At 40.7% G+C, this 24414-nt stretch overlaps 1 protein-coding gene across 1 annotated transcript in view; it reads right to left on the bottom strand.

The window, feature by feature from the left end:
- The window catches only part of RGS5 (regulator of G protein signaling 5), a 69104-nt gene extending 45157 nt beyond the window's left edge, over window positions 1–23947 (bottom strand). Inside the window, exon 1 of the mRNA XM_070077426.1 lies at window positions 23399–23947. Coding sequence (XP_069933527.1) covers window positions 23399–23442 — 44 coding nt within the window. The 5' untranslated portion in view covers window positions 23443–23947. The remainder of the gene's footprint in view (window positions 1–23398) is intronic.
- Window positions 23948–24414: the final 467 nt, after the last annotated feature.

The following is a 24414-nucleotide window of genomic DNA, read 5'->3' as shown; positions in this document are numbered from 1 at the left end:
ATGACTGTGAATGGTGCCTTATATTCCTTTCTCACTCAATTGTTCTTCCCAACATTGCATTTTTGTGTGTAATCACAAATTTTTATTTAAATCTCATAACTTATACAGTCTGATTCACATTAAACTGCTTGTCTTCTTCACTCTGAATAGCTAAACTGTCACAAATGTTCTGTCTTCCTAGAAAATCTTTTAAACATGTGCTTCTTTTCCCCTCTACACCCTAAATTTACCACCTTTCTCTAGTCCTGGATTGTTGGACCATTTCTGTCTTCCTGCTTCAATACCTTCTGTATTCCTATCACATTTGCCTTTTGGAAACAATTTCCTACTTACTTATTTTATTTTTTAAAGATTATTGTTTTTCCCAAGAGTGGTTACTCCCTTCTCCAGGATTCCCATGGAAATTGAAATATTTCCCATGCTTTTATGGCCTGTCCCTGACATACTCATCACGCAGAGTAGGTTATTGGGGGTGATGAAAGAGACAGAGGCAGGACATCATGGACAGGACAGAAAGAGTTTATTTCCTTTTGACCTTCAATTCCCCATCTTATTCAAAATATTGTTGGCAGAATTGCTGGACTTTCGGCAATTCAGTTTGGAAGCCAGATAATGAATAGTGGGAAAATGGTCCTCAAGTTGAGAAAGACAGACATTTAAGTTTATTTTGAGTCCCAAAGGTGGAGGGGTCAGAAGGGATTCCCATGGGAGCATCTCTGAATAGTGGTTGTCACTCACAGCCTGTGAGCATCTCCAGGGCCTTCTGCTCTAAATTATAAAGCAGGACTTTCTGGACTCAAATCTCTTATTGTACATGTATCCTATTTTTAACTCATTTTATATGTCACAAGGGAAAGAAGTAAAAGAGGTAATAAAGAGTGCCAGCAAAAGAGGGAGAGCAAAAAGAAGAAAGTAAAATTAATTGCGATCCTAACACACATTAACATCTATTACATTATTTAGTAAAACCACAGCTCCCAGGACTGAATGTGCCGTCTCACAATGCATTTATGTGGTAGATACAAATTCATTATCTCCAGTAATCAGAACATTTGATCAATATTTATCTTTGCCAAATTTCTAAAAGGTTTTTAAGTAAAATAATGATGTATACATGATGACTAAGAGCACTGTTTTTGAAGCACAGAATTCTATCCCAATTGTTGTAACTGTAGGTCATATTCCCAATATTTTTATTTTAAATGTCCATTTATCGACTCATGCATTTTGTGTGTTTGCTTATTTGTCAGACTTTATAGAGCAGCTATAAAGACTGTGCACTAGATGCAAAAGAGATGTTTTAAGATATTAATAAAAGTTTATTCCTGACTCCAAGAAGCTTTTATTTTATAAAGGAAGTACAGATAGATAGTTTCATTGGGGTGTAGCTGTGATACGAGTACTTTGGGTTTAGCACACTGTGGTTGAACTCTGGTATTTAGAGTATGTCATCTGGCCTTAGGTTAGATGCATAAGCTATTCATTGGTAAAATATTGACAATATCTATCTTGCAAGATTATGATAAGAATTAAATGAGGTAGGGGCCAGAGTTGTGGTACTGTAATCTAAGCCATGGATTATAATGATAACATCCACATTGGAATTAATCAACGTCCCATATCATAGCTAATTACCTTTCTGCTAAAATGACTAGGAAGGCACCAGAAGATGACCCAGGTACTTGGGCCCCTGCCACCCATGTGGGAGACCAGGATGGAGTTCCTGGCTCCTGGCTTCAGCCTGGTCCAAACTTGGTGCTGCAGCCATCTGGGGAGTGAACCAGCAGATGGAAGTTCCCTCTCTCTCTCATTCTGTATTTCAAATAAAAAAACAGGTTTTTAAAGGAAGAATTAAATCAGGTAAAATCAATACCCAATCAACATTGAATCTGAGACAACAGAAACTTTAAGGAAGGAAAAAAAGTTCTGTGAGAGTTCAGAGATTGGAAGGATATCTTCTTCCTGAGGGAAAATTAGAAGAGGCATCCCAGAAGGGCTGACATCGGGGGGTGTGTGATTCAGCTGGGAGGCTGCATGCCAGAGAGACAGGGGATGCTGGTTTGGACGCCAAAGCCTGTGCTCTCCTTGAGTCTTTCTCCCAGATCCTCAGAACTTCCTACTAAAGTTTCATGTGGACGTTCATATCTTCCTAACTTGTTTTCTCAAAATTTCAAAGATATTTTGAAGGCCTGCGAATGTGCTGCAGGATCACACTCTTGGAAAATTCTCCCCATTGTTCTTAGAGCGTTCCCTCTCTTCCTTCCAGTGGCTCTCACACAGCAAGAACTGAAAAATGGAAACACCCCAAGTTATGTGGTTACTGAGATAGAAGCGTTTTAGGCGGTGATCTAGTCTTAGCGTGGGAACAGAATCCAAAAACCAAGCAGGTGGTCACCCAGTTACCACAAGACAGATGCCATACAGGAGGTTTTGGGCTGAGTAATTTCCTCTAGACTTAGACATGAGTCATCTTTGACAAATGGAAATGTAATTTTATATAATGAAAGGCAAGTCACCATTCATATAGGAGACCGTCACAAGCAAGAAAAAAAAAAAAGACTTGAAAACTTGAGGAAGGATGGCCAGTGACATCCCACAGGAAAAAAGAAAGGAAGAACTGTGGCTTCTCTGGGAAAGTATCTAGTCAAACCTTTGATAAAACATGGCCTACACCAGAGAAATTTCCACTTAAGATGACAGAATAGGGGTCAGTATTCTGGAGTAGTAGGTTAAGCCACCGTCTGCAACACCAGCATCACACATGGGCACCAGTTTGAGTCCCGGCTGCTCCACTTCTGATGCAGCTCCCTCCTAATGCACCTAAGAAAGCAGCAGAGGATAGTCTAGGTCCTTGGGTCCCTGCACCCACAGGGGAGACCCAGAAGAAGCTCCTGGTTTCTGGTTTTGGCCTGGCCTAGCCTGGCCATTGTGGCTATTTGGGGACTGAACCAGCAGATGGAAGATCTCTTTCTATCTCTCCCTCTCTGTAATTCTGCCTTTCAAATAAATAAAAATAAAATAGTTTAAAAAGATGACATAATAACAATTAACAAGGTAGAGAGGCAGACACGAAATGAGAAAAAGGAGTAGGTCACATGGCAAAAGTTACATTCTCAGGTTCGTGCTATGGAATAATGGGCTATCCCATATGGGCACTGGTTCAAGTCTCGGCTGCTCTTCTTCCAATACAGCTCTCTGCTATGGCATAGGAAAGCAGTGGAAGATGGCCCAAGTCCTTGGGCCCCTGTACCCACGTGGGAGACCAGGAAGAAGCCCCTGGCTCCTGGTTTCACATGGGCTCAGCTCCAGCCATCACAGTCATTTGGGGAGTCAACCAGCAGATTTCTCACTCTCTCTGCCTCTGCTTCTACCTCTCCCTCTCTGTAACTCCACCCACCTTTCAGGTAAAATAAATAAATCTTTTAAAAAAAAAGCCACATTCTCTCATCTCCTTCAATGGTAGGCTGAATAATGGTCCTCCAAAGATGTCTACGTGCTAATCACTGTGACGTGTGTGGAGATGTAAATTTGTGTGCAGAAGTATTGAGGCAGATGTGACAAAGTTAAGGATGCTGAGTTGAGATTATCCTGGGTTATCTGGATGGGCCCTTTGTAATCACAGGGTCCTTATAAGAAAAAAGCAAGAGGGTCAGAGGCTAGATGCTGTGTGACAGTGGAAGCAGAGAGCCAGATTGGAAATGCTGTGCTCCCAGTTTTGAAGATGAAGGATGGGGCCATGAGCAGAGGGATGCAGGGGATCTCCAGATGTTAGAAGAGGCATGAAAAGGGCTGCTTCCTAGGGTCTTCATAAGGAATGCAGCCCCACAACCTATTTTCAACTTCTGACCTCCAGAACCATGTAAGAATAAACCTGTGTGTTAAGCCACTAAGTTTGCAACAATTGTTACGGCAGCAATAAAAAGCTAACCCACTCTCACTTAGCTTTTGGTTTTTGAATTTGCTTGATTATAAAAGATTGACTTAAAACCAATCAGACCATTCTCTGAGCTTCATTCTACTGTCCTATTCTCAGTTAAGAGATAATCTTAGTTATTTTAACCTTGACTGAATGGTCTCCTTTTCAGTTTTTTGTTATCTAATCTACCTTCCCTGAACTAGCTACTTGTTCCAACATTACTCCTTCTCTCCTAAGCCCCAAAACTCAAAGCAAATATCATGTCCTGTAGGCTTAATTTTTACATATAAATATATGGGTTTCATTTTTATGTGCTATGTGTAAGTCATTCCCTATAAACGTATACATCATGCTCTATAAATCTTGCATATGGGAGGGACTCACAACTCTTTCTTTTATCAAATTGATACTAACTATTTAAATAGCAGTTTAGCAACTATTAAATTGTCCAGTGAAGTCAGAGAAGTGGGTTCTGATTTGATATCATCTAAGAATTCCTAAAAGAGAAGATCAGAGTTCAGAAGACCTATGTCTAGAAAGAGTTTCCCCTCCAGGCAACCCCGTTTCGACAGCAGCTCAATTATTCTCAGTTCAGCTGTTATCTCTGATCCTCCAGTCTCTTCTCCTCCAGTGGTCCCAGATACTTTCTAGCTTCTTCCATAGGCCCCTTCATTTGACTCTCATTCTCACACCTCTGGTTCAGCTCTGCTGGGAGATGAACAGAATTCCTCATACTTTTCATTTTCCTGTGCAAGACCTATTCTGAGAAATTGGCTCCATGTGCCTTGCAACCTGAAGATAACCAAGAAAAAGTACCCATTAGGAGAAACCAGACATTTGCCAGCTAGCAAAATGGTTCACTCAACACATGAAATGCACAGCCTTATTTGCTGTTCACAACAGCTTATGAGGGAGCTGTGACTGTCAATTCCATCTTGCAGCTAAAACTGAGATACAGAGAAATTGGGTTAGCAGCTCAAACTCAGCCAGTAAATGGCAGCGGTAGGATTCATAGCCAACCTCATTTCAGCATTTGATCTGTTAATTACTACACAAAAGCTGTCCTCTCAAGGTGCTCAGGTATTCTAAAGGGCAGTTATATGCATCTGATAAGTAGAAGTGGGGAAAAATAATTTATTTTTAAAGATTGCCATGTAGTGATAAAAAGCTTTTCAAATTTTAAAACCAAATTTATTTGTTTTTATTTATTTGAAAGATGAGGGAGGGGGTGCTTATATCAACTTGTTCATTCCCTTAATGCCTACAACAGTCAAGGCCCTGGGCCAGGCCAAAGCCAGGAGCTTTGCATTCATTCTAGATCACCTATATGGGTGGTAGGGCACCAAGCGCTTGAGATATCACCTGCTGCCTTCCAGGGTGAACATCAGCAGGACGCTGGTATCCAAAGTGGAGCTGGGACTCAAAGCCAGGCATCTCAAGCAGCATAGTAACTGCTGCACAAATGCCTACCCCACTCAAAACCTTTTGAAACATGTGTTGGTAAAAGAATAAATATTTTAAAAGCAAAGACACACAAAATTATGGTTATATATCCAAAATCAATTCTTAAAATTCAACAGATAAAATAAGAATAAAGCGATACAGAAAATCCAGAGACTTTTCAATGGCTCCAGCTCTAACTAGCTATGTAACCTTGGACAAGTTACCAAAACAGAGGCCGGCGCTGTGGCACAGTAGGTTAATCCTCCACCTGCGATGCTGGCATTCCATTTGGGTGCCAGTTCTAGTCCCAGAATCTCCTCTTCTGATCCAGCTCTCTGCTATGGCCTGGGAAAGCAGAAGAAGATGGCCCAAGTCCTTGGGCCCCTGCAACCGCATGGGAGACCAGAAAGAAACTCCTGAGCTTTAGATCAGCTCAGCTCCAGCAGTTGTAGCCATCTGGGGAGTGAACCAGCAGATAGGAGACCTTTCTCTCTGTCTCTCCCTCTCACTGTCTCTAACTCTACCTCTCAAAATAAATAATAAATAAAATCTCTTTTTAAAAAGTTACCAAAACAGTTTGGATCTCTTTTCTTATCTATAAAAGAAGAAGTTGATCTGGTACCCTAAATCACTCCTCCAACTTGTCATATATAGAGAAGGGGGAGAAATCACATCCCTTTAAAGGAAGATCTATCCACTCATTCTGAGACTTTGACCCTGATCCTCTATAAGATTGAATTGTATTTCGGCATTCATTCCTAGACTGTCACAATTGCCAGTTGTCTTTGGTATTCTCATGCTTTTCATGCCTTTAAGCTAGCAACCATTTAGTAAACTGTGCTGCATAAGTGGCAAATGAGTCCTGTATGAGTGTTTCCATTCCTGAGTTGCAGTGCAGACATGTGCACCCACATCTCAGCACAATTATAAACATCAGGGCCTGTCAGGACCAAAATGAGAGGTAAAAGCTGGGTTATATTTAGTAGATCTGGATAAAATATTATGGGGCAATTTAAAAAAAGAACCTAAAGATTTTTTGAATCCTCAGTTGAGAATTCTAAGGAAATCCCAACCCGCATTTTTCTCAGTGTCATCAGATAAGAGAAAGTATCTGGCTACCTAGTCTTGCATCATATGAAACTGCAGCTACACTGTATCAATTACTAAAGGTCAACACTGCCAATGGAGTTTAGAAATGATAGCCTCATCTCCTGAGGAACTGTTTCATTGATACGTGAAAAAACAATAAGCATGCTAACCACACATTCCTTGGTTTTTGTAATCTGCACTTGCTATTAACCAAAAGACCAAGAAGCAATGTTTTTGTTTTCTTTAATAGCTTGAATGAAAGAAAGTGCTCCTTGGAGTTGAGCCAGCCACCTGCAAAGAGAAAAATTATGCCAACAATAGAAAGTTCCTCTAAGACCTCTGATCATCAAGAAGGTAATGGGGGCAGCAGTGTGGCATAGCTGGTGCCATATGACACCATATAGATGTCAGTTCAAGTCCCAGTTGCTCCACTTCTGATCCAGCTCTCTGTTAATGTGCCTGGGAATGAAGCAGAACATGGGGCAAGGGCTTGAGCCCCTGCACTCATGTGGGAGACTCAGAAGGAGCTCCTGGCTCCTCTCTTTGGTCTGGCTAATCTGGCTGTTGCCATCATTTGGGGAGTGAACCAGAGAATGGAAGATCTCTCTCTCCTCTTTCCCTCCCTCTGTCTCTTTCTCTATATATAACTCTGCCTTTCAAGTAAAATAAATAAATCTTTAAAAGAATGTAGTTAACATTCTACAAAAGCAAAACCAAGAAAGTACTGAAACCATGGGGTATGGCATGAAGTTGTTTCATTTTGTAGATTTTTTTTTTTTTGACAGACAGTTAGACAGTGAGAGAGAAAGAGACAGAGAGAAAGGTCTTCCTTTTTCCATTGGTTTACTTCCCAAATGGCTGCTATGGCCGGCGTGCTGTGGCCAGTGAGCTGTGCCAATCCGAAGCCAGGAGCCAGGTGTTTCCTCCTGGTCTCCCATGCAAGTGCAGGGCCCAAGCACGTGGCCATCCTCCACTGCCTTCCAGGGCCACAGCAGAGAGCTGGACTGGAAGAGGAGCAACCGGGACAGAATCCGGCACCCCAACCAGGACTACAACCCGGTGCCAGCGCCGCAGGTGGAGGATTAGCCAAGTGAGCCACAGTGCCGGCCATTTTGTAGATTTCTATCATTAGCTCTCAGAAGAACTTTTTCTCAAATGGATTCCTGTTTGATGCAGGAACCACATCTCACTGTGGAATCATGGATGTCTATAGATGCTCCACACATACAGGAGGCTATTACTGATGGAGAAAACCTGATGGACTGGATATAAGCCACTGCACTGACTGCTTGTACTGAGAAATGTGCTGCTCCTTTTCCGATATAAAGGTCAAGTAGAACACTACAGGTGAAGTGGCTGATGTGCTTAGTACACAATCATATGCAACTGACTCTATGATAACTAGGATTGTCACCCACTGAATATACCTGCTACCCATGTCATGTAAATGCTGTAGGTAAGGGACCCCTTTTGCCTGGGCACCCCCTACAGTCTTACTATTATGAAATCCAACAATGGGAAGTCTTATTGAATTTACTGCCTTGGCTTCCTCTCATGATTCTTAGAGACGCTAATCAAAACAGTGGATTTTTTAGCAAGAGGATAGTAAAATGTTGGGGGTGGGGGAATAGAACTGAAGGAACACCTCTAAACAAAGTGGAAAAGTTTAAACAGCTACTGAGAAATAAAGTGAATCAAAGAAACACTGGTAGAGCAAAACAAAGATCAGAAAAAAAAGAGATGTATCAAGGACTCATTCAAACAGGATGAAACCTTTAAAATATTAAGAAATGGAACGAATGAATTTGGACATTGATGTGGTTATAACAAGCCTCTTAACATACTATCAAACACTGAATTGGCCCAAGAGAACTGCATTGATTCCTCAACATTAAAGGCTGTTAAACACTTCTCTTCTATTTATGCCAGTTAGGAGAGAAAAAAAATCCAGAAGACAAAACAATGACCTGCAATGCTTGGAGCAAAAGTTAGGTCACTCAATCCACACAAATATTGAAAAGAGGGCCATCATCCTCTGTCCCATGCTCTGATGGGAACCCAAGACTTTGGCATATGATTAAGCAAACTGATTAAAAGTGGAGAAGAAAAGTTTCTGGACTCCTTGTTCTTGGAGCCCCATTCACTGTGATACCAAAGCTCATTGGTAAAATCTTAACTGGAGCCACAATTAGATTCAGAAAACATAAAATTTAGAGTTAACAGGATTATGAAAGCTGGAATATTTAAACAGGCTCCAAGCAAAGTGGTTGTATCTCTTTTACTATATCGTGCTTTGGGACTTATCATTGTATCTGACTGGGAAATGTTCACTTTCCCTAGTATTGTGAAACAGAAGACATGCAAATCTGCCCTCCAAGTAAAGCTAATTGAGTATGTTGGAAACCAGTAAGTTGAAACTGGGGTGCTGGCATGGACAGATTATCAGTTTGATGGACCTGTGTAGAGCATAGACTAGGGTTTATAATAAAGCCTGTGAATGCCTCCAACTGACCACTACCTGGATGTAGGGCTAGGGAGTTTCCATTTGAGGGGCAATTATTAGCTGGCTGCAGGGCATTAGCTGAAGCTGCCTCTATTACTACTCAAGGACAAAAATTTATCTTGAAATCTAAAACACCACTATGCCTTGGTGATGTCAGAGAAAACAGCCCAGTGGAGATGTCAGTACCCAGAAGAATCCCATGATGAAATGGAAATGGCTTATACAGGGCCATGCTGCACAGGGGATGCAAGGGAAATGAGCAGGGAGCCTTCTTTTCTCTAGAACAGACCCTGAAACTGTGTGAAGAGCTCCTGGACACTATCATCATTTGTGTAGTGACAAGTAAACAGTGCTCAACTGACAAAGGCTTGCTTGTTTATGGAGGGCGGTTCCAAGGTGGATGGACAGCATCCTGTCAGAAGGCTGCTTGCCATCCAGATCAAAGAAGATAAAAACAGATCAAGCCACAGGGATGAATTGCACTCTGTTTTCCTAGCAATGGTGGAAGAACTGAATGATGATAAAAGTCCATATGTTTTGGTTGTTACTGACTTATTCGTAGGCAGTGGCTAATGGCTTGTCTATATGGTCAAGTGGTCAATCGAAGCCACACCTATTGATGAGGTGACTATAGGTTACAGACTCATGGACATTTGAGAGGTGCTTGAGGGCATGTCAATGGCTGTCAGAACTTCCTTTTCCAGGTTGGGAAAGTGAGTGGAATCAACAAATAGATACCCCAGCTTGCTTGCTTGTGGTGGCTACTTGGACCCATGAAATGAACAGATATGGGGATGCTGTAACAATCAAGATATGGAATGAATCTGGACATATTCCTCCTACACATTCTAACACACAAAATGCAAATATGAATTGTTCAATTTGTGAGCAAGAAAGAGCCTGTCAATGACTATGTGGCAAATTCTCTGCTAGGAAGGCCCAGAACATAACTGACAAGTTAGAATGATGCTGGAAGCCTTGGGGTGGGTGGACAACTACAAATAGGTCTTGACTTGAATAGACACTAACTTTGGACTGCGCTTAGTTTACCAAGTGTTAGGCACAAATGCTTAGAATTCTATAAAAGAACAGAAACAGAAGATATCATAGCCATTTGGACAGCCAGGTGTCATTTCTTCAGACTAAGGAACACATTTCCAGTTCACAGTGTCCAGCAAATGACAGAGATATAATCCTCAGAACAGTTTGATAGAGAAGTGGAACAGTCAATTGAAACACTGATTGTCTAAAACAGGGAGAGATGGAGGCATGAAGAGTTAGCATTTATACCTCCCTGAGTGTGTGTTCGTACTCAGAATGAAAGGGTCTAAGGAGTACACCCACTAGATAGCCCCCTGTTTTTCTGGTAGATCTTGGGAACAGCAGTGAGAGGAAGGATGCTAGTATGACTATGCAATTCTTGCCAAGGGGAAAGGATGCAGTTACAACTACCCTATAATTTCCTCCTTTCCAACATCACCTCAAATTTCTTTCCACCTACTCAATGCAGTGCTCACAGGACCATGGCAGCAACAATAAATACTGGGATAAGGATGATTCGTAAGGTCCCAGTGGAGAGACGATGCTCTCACCTCGTGCAGAAAAAAGCATGATGTTAATAGTGATTTTAACTATTTTGCCTAGTGGTGAAAAGAAAAGATAGCCGTTAGCTCTGCACCTGTGTAATGCAATTCTATATGAATAGGAATGGACTGGGGTTTGGAGGGTACTTGCCTGACTAGCATCACTGCCTGCAATCTAGAACAGCATTGTGGCCAAATAAACTGTCAATTTCAAAGGTGGGGAACTTCAGGAGTAAATGAAGAGAAGAAAAAGAAGAGAAGAGTAGCTGAGGACAATGGCATTAATAAGTGAGATAAAATGAAGGAAACCTAATATCACATTAACACTTCATAGAAGTCTCAGAACAAGACATGATATTATATCTGGGCTCACTACAGCAGATGTCTTAAAGGGTGAAGCCATATATTACAGAGAACGCTCCTGATTTTGTAACCTAACAACATCTAAGGGAAGCCTGCAAATCTGGATGGCCTTTCCCTAGGAGACATCTTCATATGGTACAACGATGAACTGCACTAATGATTCATGGCTGAATGGGAGTCTAGTAATGTGCCAAGGGCTTTTGACCTTCATGATCATTTTACTGCTAGGTGTTCATGTCTAGAAACCAGGGATTAGACCATGTCATCCCTACCCCCCTAGTTCCTGATGTGGACCTCCTAATATTCTACTAATTTCCTGAGCAATAGGGGTGATGGGAGCATCCTTTGTTCTAATATTTGCTTTTTAAACTTTAGTTCTTGGCACAGAGCTCCCAAATCCCTTGGAATTTCCTGGATGGGAAGAGTAATTTTTTGTCTGAAGAGGTGACTCTTGGTGGATTCCTGGATGGGGGCTGATCACCAGGAAGACCCAGCCATGATTAGACATTTGGAACTTTCAGCCCCACCCCCCATCTTCTGGGGAGGGGAGAAAGGCAGGAGATGAGTTAGTAATCAATCATGCCTACCTGATGAAGCCTCACAGAGGCTCCAGGTTGGTGAAAAACAACACACTGAGTTGCTGGGAGGGTGTGTGCTCTTGGAGGTCATGTCCTCTCTGCAGCTCTTCTCCTATACCTTGCTGTAGCTACTTCTTACTCTGACTCTTCTTCTGGGGTCTTTGCAATACTCTTTATGATAAACCAGTAGATGGAAGCAAATGGTTCCCTGAGTTTTGTGAGCCATTATATTGAATTACTTAACCCAAGAAAGGAGTTGGGGGAACCTCCAGTGCATAGCCAGACTTTGTTTCTTTCTTTCTTTCTTTTTTTCCAGGCAGAATGAACAGTGAGAGAGAGAGACGGAGAGAAAGGTCTTCCTTTTCCGTTGGTTTACCCTCCAATGGCCACTACAGCCAGCGCACCGCGGTGATCTGAAGCCAGGAGCCAGGTGCTTCCTCCTGGTCTCCTATGGGGTGCAGGCCCCAAGCACGTGGGCCATCCTCCACTACACTCCCTGGCCACAGCAGAGAGCTGGCCTGGAAGAGGGGCAACTGGAACAGAATCCGGCACCCCAACCGGGACTAGAACCCAGTGTGCTGGCACCGCAGGTGGAGGATTAGCCTATTGAGCTGCAGCGCCAGCCAGCCAGACTTCCAATTGCCATCTGAACTGGAGGAAATCTTGTGAGACTGAGCCCTTATCCTGTGGATGTGACACTAACTCCAAGTAGACAGTGTCAGAATTGAATTGAATTATAGATCACTGCTGTGGCATAATATACTTTGAATTTTCTGAAGCTCATGTTGAAATTTGGTCCCCAAAATGATAGTGTTAAGAGGTGGTGGAGAGCCAGCGCCATGGCTCACTAGGCTAATCCTCCACCTAGCGGCACCAGCACACCGGGTTCTAGTCCCGGTCATGGCGCCGGATTCTGTCCCGGTTGCCCCTCTTCCAGGCCAGCTCTCTGCTGTGGCCCGGGATGGCAGTGGAGGATGGCCTAAGTGCTTGGGCCCTGCACCTGCATGGGAGACCAGAAGGAAGCCCCTGGCTCCTGGCTTCAAATCAGAGCAACGCACCGGCCATAGCGGCCATTTTGGGGCTGAACCAACGGAAGGAAGACCTTTCTCTCTGTCTTTCTCTCTCACTGTCTAACTCTGCCTGTCAAAAAAAAAAGAGGTGGTGGAGCTTAAGAGGCTACTAGGTCATTAAGAGGGATCCATATGATAGCGATGGATTACAGCAAGAGCAGATTGTCATAAACAAGGCTACCACTGTGTTCTATGTCTTCCACCTGTGCTGCTGCTTTTCCACTTTTCCACACTTTAACAGCGCAGCATGGGGTATTTGTAAGAAACTGGTGTCATGCTCTTGAATCTCCTAGCATCCAAAACAGTGACCCAAAGTAAACCTCTCTCTTGCACAAATTACCTGAGCTCAGGTTTTATCTTATAACCACAGAAAATGGGCTAAGACAGATTGCCTCATTGGTGTCTGCAGAAAATCAGAGAACTTCTTGATGTGAAAAGATCCTCACATTTAGTATCAGAAATGACATATTGAGTGAGGAGAGAAAAAAAAAAGTTTGTTTATCTTTCCCACTTAGTACAAAATGCAAACCATGAAGGAAGGAAATAAGTACTTATCTGAGAAGGAAAAAACATAGCAGTCTGCATTCATCTTTGTGAAAGAAAAATTGCTTCTTCCTTCCAGCCTCTGCTATACATTCAGTTTGTCTGCACAGGCCTCTGAGTTTAATAAGCAATTCATCTTTTAATCAAGTCATAAAAAAGGCCAAGCATACATGTGTGTAAGTGTGCATACACATACATGCGTGTGTGTGTTCAAATGACACACTTGTTTTATACTTTGAGGATTCAGAAGCAAGATCTAAAATGCTAGAAAATCGTAATCCAGAAACATAAGACCACCAGACCTTTGAGAAAGTCTTCAGTGTGACCTCCACTGTTGACCTTGTCTCAAAGTCCCCATTTTGTCCCACACTCCCATTGACCCAGGTATCACTTGTAAACTATCACTTAAAATACGTTGTAGAGATACAGGAAGCTCTTTTTTTTTTAATGGAACATCTAGCTTATTTCTAAATTTTCCCATAGACAAGTGCCTCATCAAGGAACAGATGTTCTGAGAAGAAAATATCAAAAAGTTGTAGCTTGACCAAAACAGCTCCACATACTCTGCTACTACTAATAAACACTTGCAGAGTAGAGCACTTCACATTTTCATAATTACTTTGCTTTGTGATGGATCTCTTCTTCTGACGCTATTGTGATATGCATAAATCCAACATCTTTCTAGAATTTAGAATTTTAAAGCTCCAAGTGAGAATCTGTCCAGATGGGCTATGTGCTGTTTTGAGAAGTGTTTGGGGAAGCAGTTGGCAAGAAATAAATGGAGAATATAGCATAATGGCCTGAGCCTCATTTGCTATTCATGAAGCCAAAATGAACATCAAGTATCTGCTCTTCAAAGTATTCAAGAGCTGTTTGGCTGAATCCCTTAAACACTGAAACATTTCCTTTGAAGGAAAAAAAAAAAAACAGCTTAAGTTATTTTACCTTTACATTGACAGCAAATAGAATGCCTTGCTATGAAATAGACTATTTAGACTTTCCAAGAGCTCTATGTTAAGAGTTAAAAAAAAAAAAAACCTCAGACACATGTGTACTAACTGTGTTGATAACACATGCTTCCTGTAATTGGGTTGCCTCATCTGCAGATTTTCCAGGAAAGTCCCAATTTCTAATTTCTAGAGGCAAGCCATATGTTTACTCTCTAGCTTGAAATTACAGTTGCTATGCATGCGGTCAGAAGCAATCTTCGTGGCACTTCCAAGAATTTTCAGTTCTCAAGAATATACCCAGCTGGTGGGTAAAAGTTGCTTAATTATGTGAAGGCCTGGGAACCCTGACTCACCCAATCTCACTCTCAAGGATGGAAACTTTTCACTGTTAATGCAAAAGATGTGTCCCTCAGTGAGGCAGGGAGGTGGGGAGCACCTCCCATGGACTGGAGAAAAAACCACGACATGATGTGAAAGCACTCAAATGGTGCCACAACTCCAAATTTAGAAGTATCTGTGTCCTTGATTTAATTATTTTTCTCTCAGTCCCCAAAGAATCTATGCTCTTGATACAAGAGAGAATTAATAAACTGAGAACAAAATGAAGGAGCTATAGACTGTTAGAATCAGAGACTAGTAGATTCTATGTTATTCACCCTTGCATTGTACGAGAAACTACAACCATCATTTACCTTACCTATTTGGTGCAATTCACCAAAATAAAAATTTTCCACTGCATATAAATATACATTTTTCAAAAGTTGGGAGTTTAATCTGAATTTGTCACAAGTCTTTCAAAGAAATATGAGGTTCTTACAAAGTAAATTGAAAGTATATCATTGCACAAATTAAAAGAAAAATAAGAAAGGAAGCAGGAACAAGGGTGGAAGCAAGGGAGGGAGCAAGGGTAGGGTGTGGAATACCATTATGTTGTTAAAACTGTGTATATGAAATACATGAAATTTGTTCCCTTTACATCAATTTTAAAAACTTAAAAAGAAAAACAATAAATGAGAACAAAAGCCAACTGGCTGATTGACCACCAGGCTCCAAACTGACTGGCAGCAGAAGCCACATCTGACCTCATTCATTATTTTACTTGGGCATCTGGCACAATACCAAGGATACTCAATGTATGTCTGTTGAATGATCAGATTATGTCAAAAACAATATCATTTATTCATTGTTGGCTATATGCCATGCAAGCACTGTGCTTTGTGCTTGAGATACTTCACAAACCAAACATCATCAACAAAAATCCCTCCTGATGGAGTTTATCCTGTGAGACAATAAACAGAATAATTTTTTAAATGAGGTTCTTAATTGAGTCCATTGAGATCAAAAGTGGTAGGAAGACAATTACATATTTTTAATCAATTGCTCCCTTTAGCTACATCCTCTGGCCTTCCTATGTGACTTGAATGAGGTGCAAAATTACAGTGAAAATTGAATGTTTTCTTAATATACTAGGTGTTCAAATTCAGTATTAGAACAAGAATAACTCATGTAATCATGGAATTGCTCATACACTATTAAAAAGACAATACTAAGTGGGCATTGTGGCACAATGGGTTAAGCTGTCGCTATGCCACTTCTAATCCAGCTTCCTGATAAATGGATTCTGTGAGGTAGCAAAAAATGGTGCAAGGGTTTGGGCTGTTACCACCCATGTGAGTGAACTGGAGGGAGTTCTGGGCTCCTGATTTTGTCCTAAACTAGTTTTGGCTATTGTGGGGATTTGGGAATTGAACTCATGAATGGAAGATCTTTCTCTGTCTCTCTGTGTGTCATTCTGCCTTACAAGTAAATGAAAACAAATAAATAAACATTTGAAAAAACACATTAGAGCAATATAAATTTTTTTAATAAATGAAAATATACTAGCAATACTCCGAGAGGGAAAATGGCTCATGATTCCTCCTCCACTAGTTAGTAGAGGTCAGGATTACAACTCAGGGGGCCATCATTGTGGCTCTGTGGGTTAAGCCACTGACTGCAATGCCACCATCTCAAATGGTTTGAGTCCTGACAGTTCCACTTCTGATCCAGCTCCCTGTTAATGCAATTGGGAAAGCAGTGGAAGATGGCCAAATACTTGGACCCTGTACCATGGTGGGAGACCCAGATGAAACTCCTGGTTTCAGCCTGTTCCAGCCCTGGCTGTTGCAGCCATCTGGGAAGTGAACCAGCAAATGGAAGCTCTCTCTATCTGTCTCTATCTGTCTCTGCTTCTTCTCTCTCTCTCTCTCTCTCTGAATAAGTACATGAAAAAAAAAAAATCCTGTGCCCTACAAATAAGTTCCAAAGGGAGAAAAGGAGACGCCTATAAATAAAGTGAGATTCAAGAGAATCTCAAGCGATCTCAATGAGCATTTTTGGATCTTGACTCAAACAATCAACTACAAAGAGACCACTGGGGATATTTGGATACTTATTGGAATATTTACTGGCAAAGGAAGATTATTGTTAATTTTCAGTACTATCATGATTTTCAATGAGTAGTCCAATGTTTTGTAAAGAGTTGGTATGTTTTTTAAAGATTCACATGTTGAGAGAACTATGGTTGAAATGGTAAAAAAAAAAGCTAGACTATATTATAAACAGATCATTATTACTTGAAAATGATGTGCTATGATGAGAAAAGACAAAAACAAATGTTTTATTCAAGGCTTTGGCACACAATTATCAACCTAAATGATGTTTTCCTGACTATCTACAAAGAGGAAAAGAAAGATGGAGGAAAATTTGTTTAATAGAGGACTGACTATTAAAAAGTAGTCAGCTGGCCGGCGCCGTGGCTCACTAGGCTAATCCTCCGCCTAGCGGCGCCGGCACACCGGGTTCTAGTCCCGGTCGGGGTGCCGGATTCTGTCCCGGTTGCCCCTCTTCCAGGCCAGCCCTCTGCTGTGGCCCGGGAGTGCAGTGGAGGATGGCCCAGGTGCTTGGGCCCTGCACCCCATGGGAGACCAGGAAAAGCACCTGGCTCCTGGCTCCTGCCATCGGATCAGCGCGGTGCGCTGGCCGCAGCGCGCCGGCCGCGGCGGCCATTGGAGGGTGAACCAACGGCAAAAAGGAAGACCTTTCTCTCTGTCTCTCTCTCTCTCACTGTCCACTCTGCCTGTCAAAAAAAATAAAAATAAAAAAAAAAAATAAAATAAAAAAAAAAAAAGTAGTCAGCTTATATGCATTGTTTCATTTATTTGTTATGGCCCCTCATCCCAATAAGACAAATATCTTCATTTACAGATGAGGAAATGAGCTTCAGAGAGGTTTAGCGACTCCCAAGGCCATGCTACTAGAAAGTAACAGAGGGGCAGTTAACCACCCCTGCTCTTCCCATCCCACCATTCACTGCTTTAGTGCTAATGTTGTCAGGGGGCAGCCTCTGAATTTACATCTTTTCTTGCTTTGCACTTTCTTTTGTCATTTTTGGAATAACTTTCTCAGGCAGTCAGAAACAATCAGGCTTGCACAGTCTTTAGTCTCTGAGTGACTCAGCCTTTAAAATACAGTGCAGATCCAGTGTTATCTGAGAACTGATTGGAACTTGAAAGGAGGAAAGAGATAGGAACCTGTTATCTTCTGGCCTCCAGTCATATTCTGGTTCCTGTTAGCGATGATTGATCCTGAGTGAATTAATTAAAACTTAGTTCCTTTGCTCTCCCGCCAGCAGGACAGACAAAAGCCATTAACCCTAGCCCCAGAAACATAAATAAACTCCCTCCTTAGATCTCATCTATCCCATAATAGTCTGTAGTCTTTGCTGGAGAAGGAGAAACAAATTAGATAACCTTTCAGGGACCCTTAAAAATGTAAGCGTCTGGGACATAGCAGTGTTTTGAACTGATATCTAGTGATTAAACATAGCCAGAGTAGATGAAAGAAAGCACAGAAGGAGGCAACCAGTTAGAACATGGAATGTGATTCATTGGAGGGGATCCCACAGGAACTACGTGAGAAATAGCCCAAGCAGGACAACTTCCTGAAACTCACCAGTAGCCAAAGGCATATATCGCCATTAGAAACCAAAGACCTAACCTCTTTTAACAAACTTTTACTGATGAGATTCAGAAATACTGGAAGTTCTTTTCCACGCTTCCTTCTTCCCCACTTCCCCTCTTTCCAGCAAGAATCCCTCTTTATTTAGCAACATACCCTCTTTCTACCATGGTGACCTGCAATGTCATTACTGATGGGGTTCTTCTCCAGCCCCTTGCAAAGCAGGGAAAATGGCTGAAAACATTCATGTTTCCACTTGCTGTGAGTTCATTCATGCACACTCCAGGTGAGATATTTATTAGGTGCCTACCATGTGCTAAACATATTATCTTTTTAAATAATTAAGTTCTTTAGGTGAAGGGTAAAAATTATCTTAGCCTTTCAGTCCTTGAAGTGAGGAGTAAATGGGCACTGGGGAAGTTTCCTGGGGACCATATGTAGGATTTGCAACCCAGGGGTTAGCTGTGGTTGGAAACTCAGAGGATTGAAGTTAATAGAGATTTACTTAGATGACATAACAGCCAAACTTCTGCCCTCTAGCCTCTGTGTCTTTGCATTTGCAGACCTATCCCCATGGTCAAATCTTTTTTATTCCTATCTAGACTTAACTAACTCCTCTGTCCTTGGGATTCAGTTCAAGCAGCAATCCTGTAATTTCTTCCAAAGTCTTCCCTGACTGCCAAATGTCTAATGAGCCAATCACTCTTCCCCCTCCCCACTCTTGCACTTATTACCATTCCATACATTTATTTCTTCATAATGGATTGCAACATTGAGTATTAACTTTTTTTGCCCCATATTTATCCCCCAAACTGGGCTATAACTTCCTTGAGAGTAGGGCAAGTACTTTCATTCATAGGTGTAAGCCAAGTATACAGTTTTGAAAGCAATCCAGAAAAATCATCAATTTTATTTCATCAATAAAAAATCAGAAAGTTTTTCCTAGTTACCCTCTTCCAAATTTTATTAGTTCACTCACTTTCTTAACATTATAATGTTCCACAGTTTTAATTTCATCACTAGACTATCAGCTAAAGTGAACTTCAAGTTCCCACTTATTCCCAACAAGCCTGAGCCTAAACCCAGTGGGAGGCTCTGCCAACTATCTCTTCAGCCTTAGGCTGTGTTCATTCTGATGGAGCTATTGCCTGTTCTGTTCAATTTACTTATCATGGTCTTTAATTCACTTGGTGCTTGCATTTTCTCTGCAATAGGCCCACGGACAGACCCCTGCCTTTGGAAAAGGCTGCATTTAGTCAATCCTGCAGACCCAGGAACCTTGATCTGCTCTGTTTGATGCTGGTTCCAAAGGCTTAGCAATTTTGAAAGAAGATTGGCTGCTTAGTGGCTTTGTTTATTAGGTACCTTTCTACTCTAAATTGCCCACAATTGACCCACTGACATCAGAGAAGATCGGGGGTGGGGAGGGATTGGAATGCTTAACAATGTAATTATACATTTAAAAGAAAAATTATAAAAAAAACAATATAGATTTAAAAATAATACATCCTAGAAATTATTTTTCACATTTACTTTCTATGGCCCCTGAAGTCCTCAGCTTTGACACATACTTGAGAGGACCAGAAATCCCTTGTATGAACCGTGGACTAAACATTTTTTCACCATTAGAAGCCTTTAGAGTCTTAAGCAGAACCAGATTTATACCAGATACCAAGGGCTTGACACTTTATGATTCCACCACTGAAATGCTTTGTCAGCAGCTGAGCCAGTCCTCTAGACTTTCCCTTTCTTTGTTAGTTTATTAGAGACTGTGAACTTAGTACTAAAACTAGTCAACATTAATGGATGACCATTATGTTTGCTGTATATTGTGGGGAAAACTTTGGGGAGTTCATAATATACTTTTTTTTCTTTTCAGAATACTTTTTACTTCTTGCAAAGAGCAATATTTACTTAAGCATTAAACTTGTTTAAGGAAATTGAAGAGACTGTGAAAATAAAATGACTCCAAAAGAACTCTAAAATTGAAAGTTGAAAATCACTAGTAAAAAGGAGTCCTTCCATTGATGCAACTCCTTCCTTTTTCACTATCTAAAAGCCCCCATGTCTACAGTAGAGGCTTCAATATGCCAGAGAATAGAAATTGCATAGATGTGACCAATTATTCTTCAAGTGTTTGATTGTTTGTCTTTTTAAATATAAAAAATGAGATGTAGTTGGAGCTGTAATGAGCAATAGTCTTAAAAATCTAAATAAATAAAAACTGGTTCCTACAAATATGACAAAGCCGACTCTAGCTTAATGTTCCCTAGACATTAGGAAAGGAATATTTTCTGTGATTAATGTTCCCCTTACAAGAAGTAAAACATGCTTTATAAACCAGTATTAGAATCACTGAGTAGTTTGCTTCTGCCACAGTTCAGTGGCTTCAGGGTTGGGTTCTTGCTGATTGTTCATGAGTGGACTCCTCTCTGCTCCTAAATTTTTATAGAAAAAGAAATTAAGAAAAAATTACCTTTAATTACAGCTCTCACTGGTTACTGAAACCAAGTGCATCTCACTTCACTCACACTGTGTTGGAACTGCAAAGGATATCAGAGAACAACTAATCCAACTTTCACTTACTACATTCCAATGTCTTAGGAAGAAGGAGCTCGCTCAGGGATGCTCTGTGCTTTACTTTTAACTAGCATTCTTGCCACTATGACAAACAACAGTATGTTAATCAGAATTTTGTTAACTGAATTCTATTTCCAATATAATATAAAAATTGTAATTGAACTCTTCAGCTGAGCTTTCTATTAAAAACACATTTGTTTTATAATGCATATTTATTGCACCAATTTATTTTATGTGGATTTGGAAATCTCTTTAAGCATTGAAGCATACTCATATTTCTTTTGGAGCTTTTAGAGAAGAAATGAGCAGGCAGGAGCCTGTGCAGGTGAGGGAGGTGAGAGTCAGCAGAGAGCCATGGAAGGAAGATGTGAAAGCATTTATTCAAGTGTTTCTTCCCCTCAGAATGGTCAATTTTAGGTCTTTTGCATGGGTATACAACCAACAGGATCCCAGCACCACAATTTCCTTTTTTCTAGAACTTTTCTCTTAGGCTGCAATATAATTAGAAATATGACTCTACTTACAATAGTAACAGTTCATTGAAAATATAGGAGCATATAGTATTGAAGGACACTATCATATTACAGCAATGTAAAAGGTTTATTTTGTTAACACACACATGCAAAACTTGCTCCTTTGCCAATTTTTAATTCCCCACATGCACATTGGCTGTATGCTGGAGCATAAGAATTTACTGTGCTGTAAAAGATACATAAAATGATTCAATATTAAGGTTGATAGTGAATCAGATATGAAACAGTAATAGGAATCATTGAAAGAAATGTTTCATCTGTGTGTCTCAGTAAATATTATGCATATTTACAAGGATTTATGTAAACTCAATAACTATACCAAACTTTCAACACACACTTATTGATTACTCACTAAATACAAAACAAGGCACCACAGGATCATAAAATTCTTGGAAGACCCATGTTAGAATCATTCTAGAATGAATTGTTCACCAAATAATAAGATTCATCTACTATATGAGAATACACAATTTCAAATAAGTGGGCTAAAATCTCCTATTAAAGATGAAGAGAAAGTCAAGTTGTAATTCTCATAGTTGCAAAAATGGAAAAAGAAGTAATTATCCATTATCTCATACTTAAGGAACATCAGGTACCTTCCAGTTCCCTGCACTTTCCCTATTTTTCAGGCTTTCTATAAAGTAGATAAGAGGGATGGATACTCTGATTGCAGTAACTAGTATCCAGCATCAAACCCAATCCTACTCCCTAAGATTGGTCCCGGGACAATATTGAGCACCTGATCACGAGGTAATGCCTTCAACTTAAATGCTCCTAGTTTATCTTATGTGAATCTATTTAAATAGTCGGTGCTGGAGTGGGAGTTTAGCCTAGTGGTTGAGACACTTGTACCCCACATGAGGGTGCCTGGGTTCAATTCCTAGCTCTAGTTCCTGAGTCCAATTTCCTGACAACCTAGACAATGGGAGGCAAAGGTGGTGGCTCAAGTAGTTGGATTCCTTGCTCCTGGCTCTGGTTTGGCCCAGCCCTGGTCCAGATCTGACCATTGTGGGCATTTGAGGAGTGAACCAGCAGGTGGAAATACTCTTTCTCTCTCTACTCTCTCCACATCTCAAATAAATGAAAAATAAAAATTTAAATAACCTGTGCTTTTGATAGCAAGAAATAAGGCCCCCCACAAGCTTCATTTTTGGTCACCAGTATTGTTGGAAACAATTACTATGCTGCATTATTATTTCCTTAAAAACATCCCAAGGTTGTTTCTAGGGTAGAAATTATCAAAAAGAAAATCTGAGCTTTTAAATACACTAAAGACCTATGAAGCCCACTAAACAACACAATTCTCTTAGATGAAGATGGCCATTGCTTTTAGGGATAAAGGTAGATTGCCTAAGGATCATCTTCATTTCTTTTAACAATAAGGGATCAAATGAGAAGAAATTCCTAACAGGAAAAACACCCCTAATTCTCTGCATCAGGCAAGATTGTTGGATTGAAATTGCTAAGAAGTAAGATATTCATTCTTTTTCTATCTTCTTCAGAACATTGTCCAGCCTATAGGCAACCAGGGAGTCACAAAAATGTTGCTCAGTTTGTCTTGGAATGCTAGCTAACAAATAACCCCCACATCCCAAAGGCTTTCCTTCTTGTTATCTAATGAGGCCAAGGTGCAAGGAACAATGAGAAATTCTCTGACTCAGTGCAAACTTGCCTTCTTCTCCCAATCCTTGTACATTAATAAAGGTTAAAATTTATTCAGCTCTACTGTGTGTCAGACATTATTCTGGGCATTTTGTTTACAAGAATTCATTTGATCTTTATACCCAGCTGGTGTGGTAGATACTCTTAGTATTTCTCTTTTATGTAAAAAAAAAAAAAAAAAAGAACCTGACATACAGAGAAATCAAATAAATGGCTCAACATCACATGTACAGAAAGCAGTGCAGCCAGGATTCAAACCAGACAGTTTGGATTAAAATCTACATTCTTAACGATGCATTTTTTTTTACTCTGAATAAACACCTAGAAAATAAGCATCTCCTTAGAGAAAGTGATGTTCTGGATGTTAAATGATGTATACAATGTCTCACATTATATCAGTTCCCCAGCTCAGATCTTTCAAAATCTCTCTGTTGCAAACAGAGAAGAGACAATTCCCATTCACCTGTTTCACTTCAGTTTAGCCACAAACTACAAAGCCTCCTATATTGCCTCTGGCTTCCTCCCAGGAGTAAAGGCTCTCCATTCCATTTCTACATCTCTTAAACCAAAATAACTTGGTTCTCACCTTTCCAGGCATGAGTGGGGCAAAGCTGCAAGTCCTTTGCACATTTTGGCAAGTGGCTTAGCTCCTCAGCTTTGAGCAAAACTTCTTAAGGGCAGAATGAGTCTCTGGAAACTTCAAAACTGCCTGAGAAATATATAGAGGTTCTTTTCCAGCCCTCTGTCCCTCTTTGGACCAATCCAGAGCCGTGGAGGAAACTGCAGGCTGGAGTGCAGCAGCGGTGGCGCATAAAGGGGGAGGCTGGAATTCTTTCTCTGCTCCAGGCGCAGCTGCAGCATCAGGCTTTCAACAGCTCTTATCACAGCCCACTGTTGCTGCTCTGGCCAGGATAGGTTATTACTGTTTGAACTCTTAATCCGAGGCAACTGCAAGGAAGATTTGGGCTTTCTTGTGAAGCGGGGTGCCTTGGACTCCTGGATCTGAGTAATGAAGAAGATATTAATGTTTGTATAAATCAAAACACATATGAATGATGATTATACAGTCTATGAATTTCTAGGCTTGTGACTATTAGAAAAAAGATCTGCAAGACCACACATTAAAATCTTAATCAGGATCAAGTGTGAGGAAAGTGGAAAAAGAACTGATGATTCCAATCATATTAGAGATGACCCCCCCCCCAAACTCTCCTGTTTAAGGGGTCTTTTTATTATTCTTTAGTTTGATGGCTAGGTTAGGTAATTCCTAGGGACAACCTCAACCTATCCACCCACCTATTCGTGGTTAGGTTTGCCTTTCCTTCCCCCTTCAATTCTTTTCTAACTCCTATCATTATTATTCAAGGAGTATTTCCACCTAAATTATGTCTCATCCTAGAGGGCGTCCAGGGTGCTGGTAAGTTAACATGTAAATGTAAATGAGTAAGGAGTCTGCAAGATTCCAAGCTCAAAATAAGCAGCATTGCATAAGCTGCGGGAAAATATCTGAATTTGGAATTAAAAATTTTCATCATTTCCTGTTATCTGAAATCATTTGTCTTTAAACAACCCCTTCCACATATACTCTTTCATTCAAACTGT

Source organism: Oryctolagus cuniculus, chromosome 7, assembly GCF_964237555.1.
Source record: "Oryctolagus cuniculus chromosome 7, mOryCun1.1, whole genome shotgun sequence".
Lineage (NCBI taxonomy): Eukaryota > Metazoa > Chordata > Mammalia > Lagomorpha > Leporidae > Oryctolagus > Oryctolagus cuniculus.
This window is presented reverse-complemented; position numbering and strand designations above follow the sequence as displayed.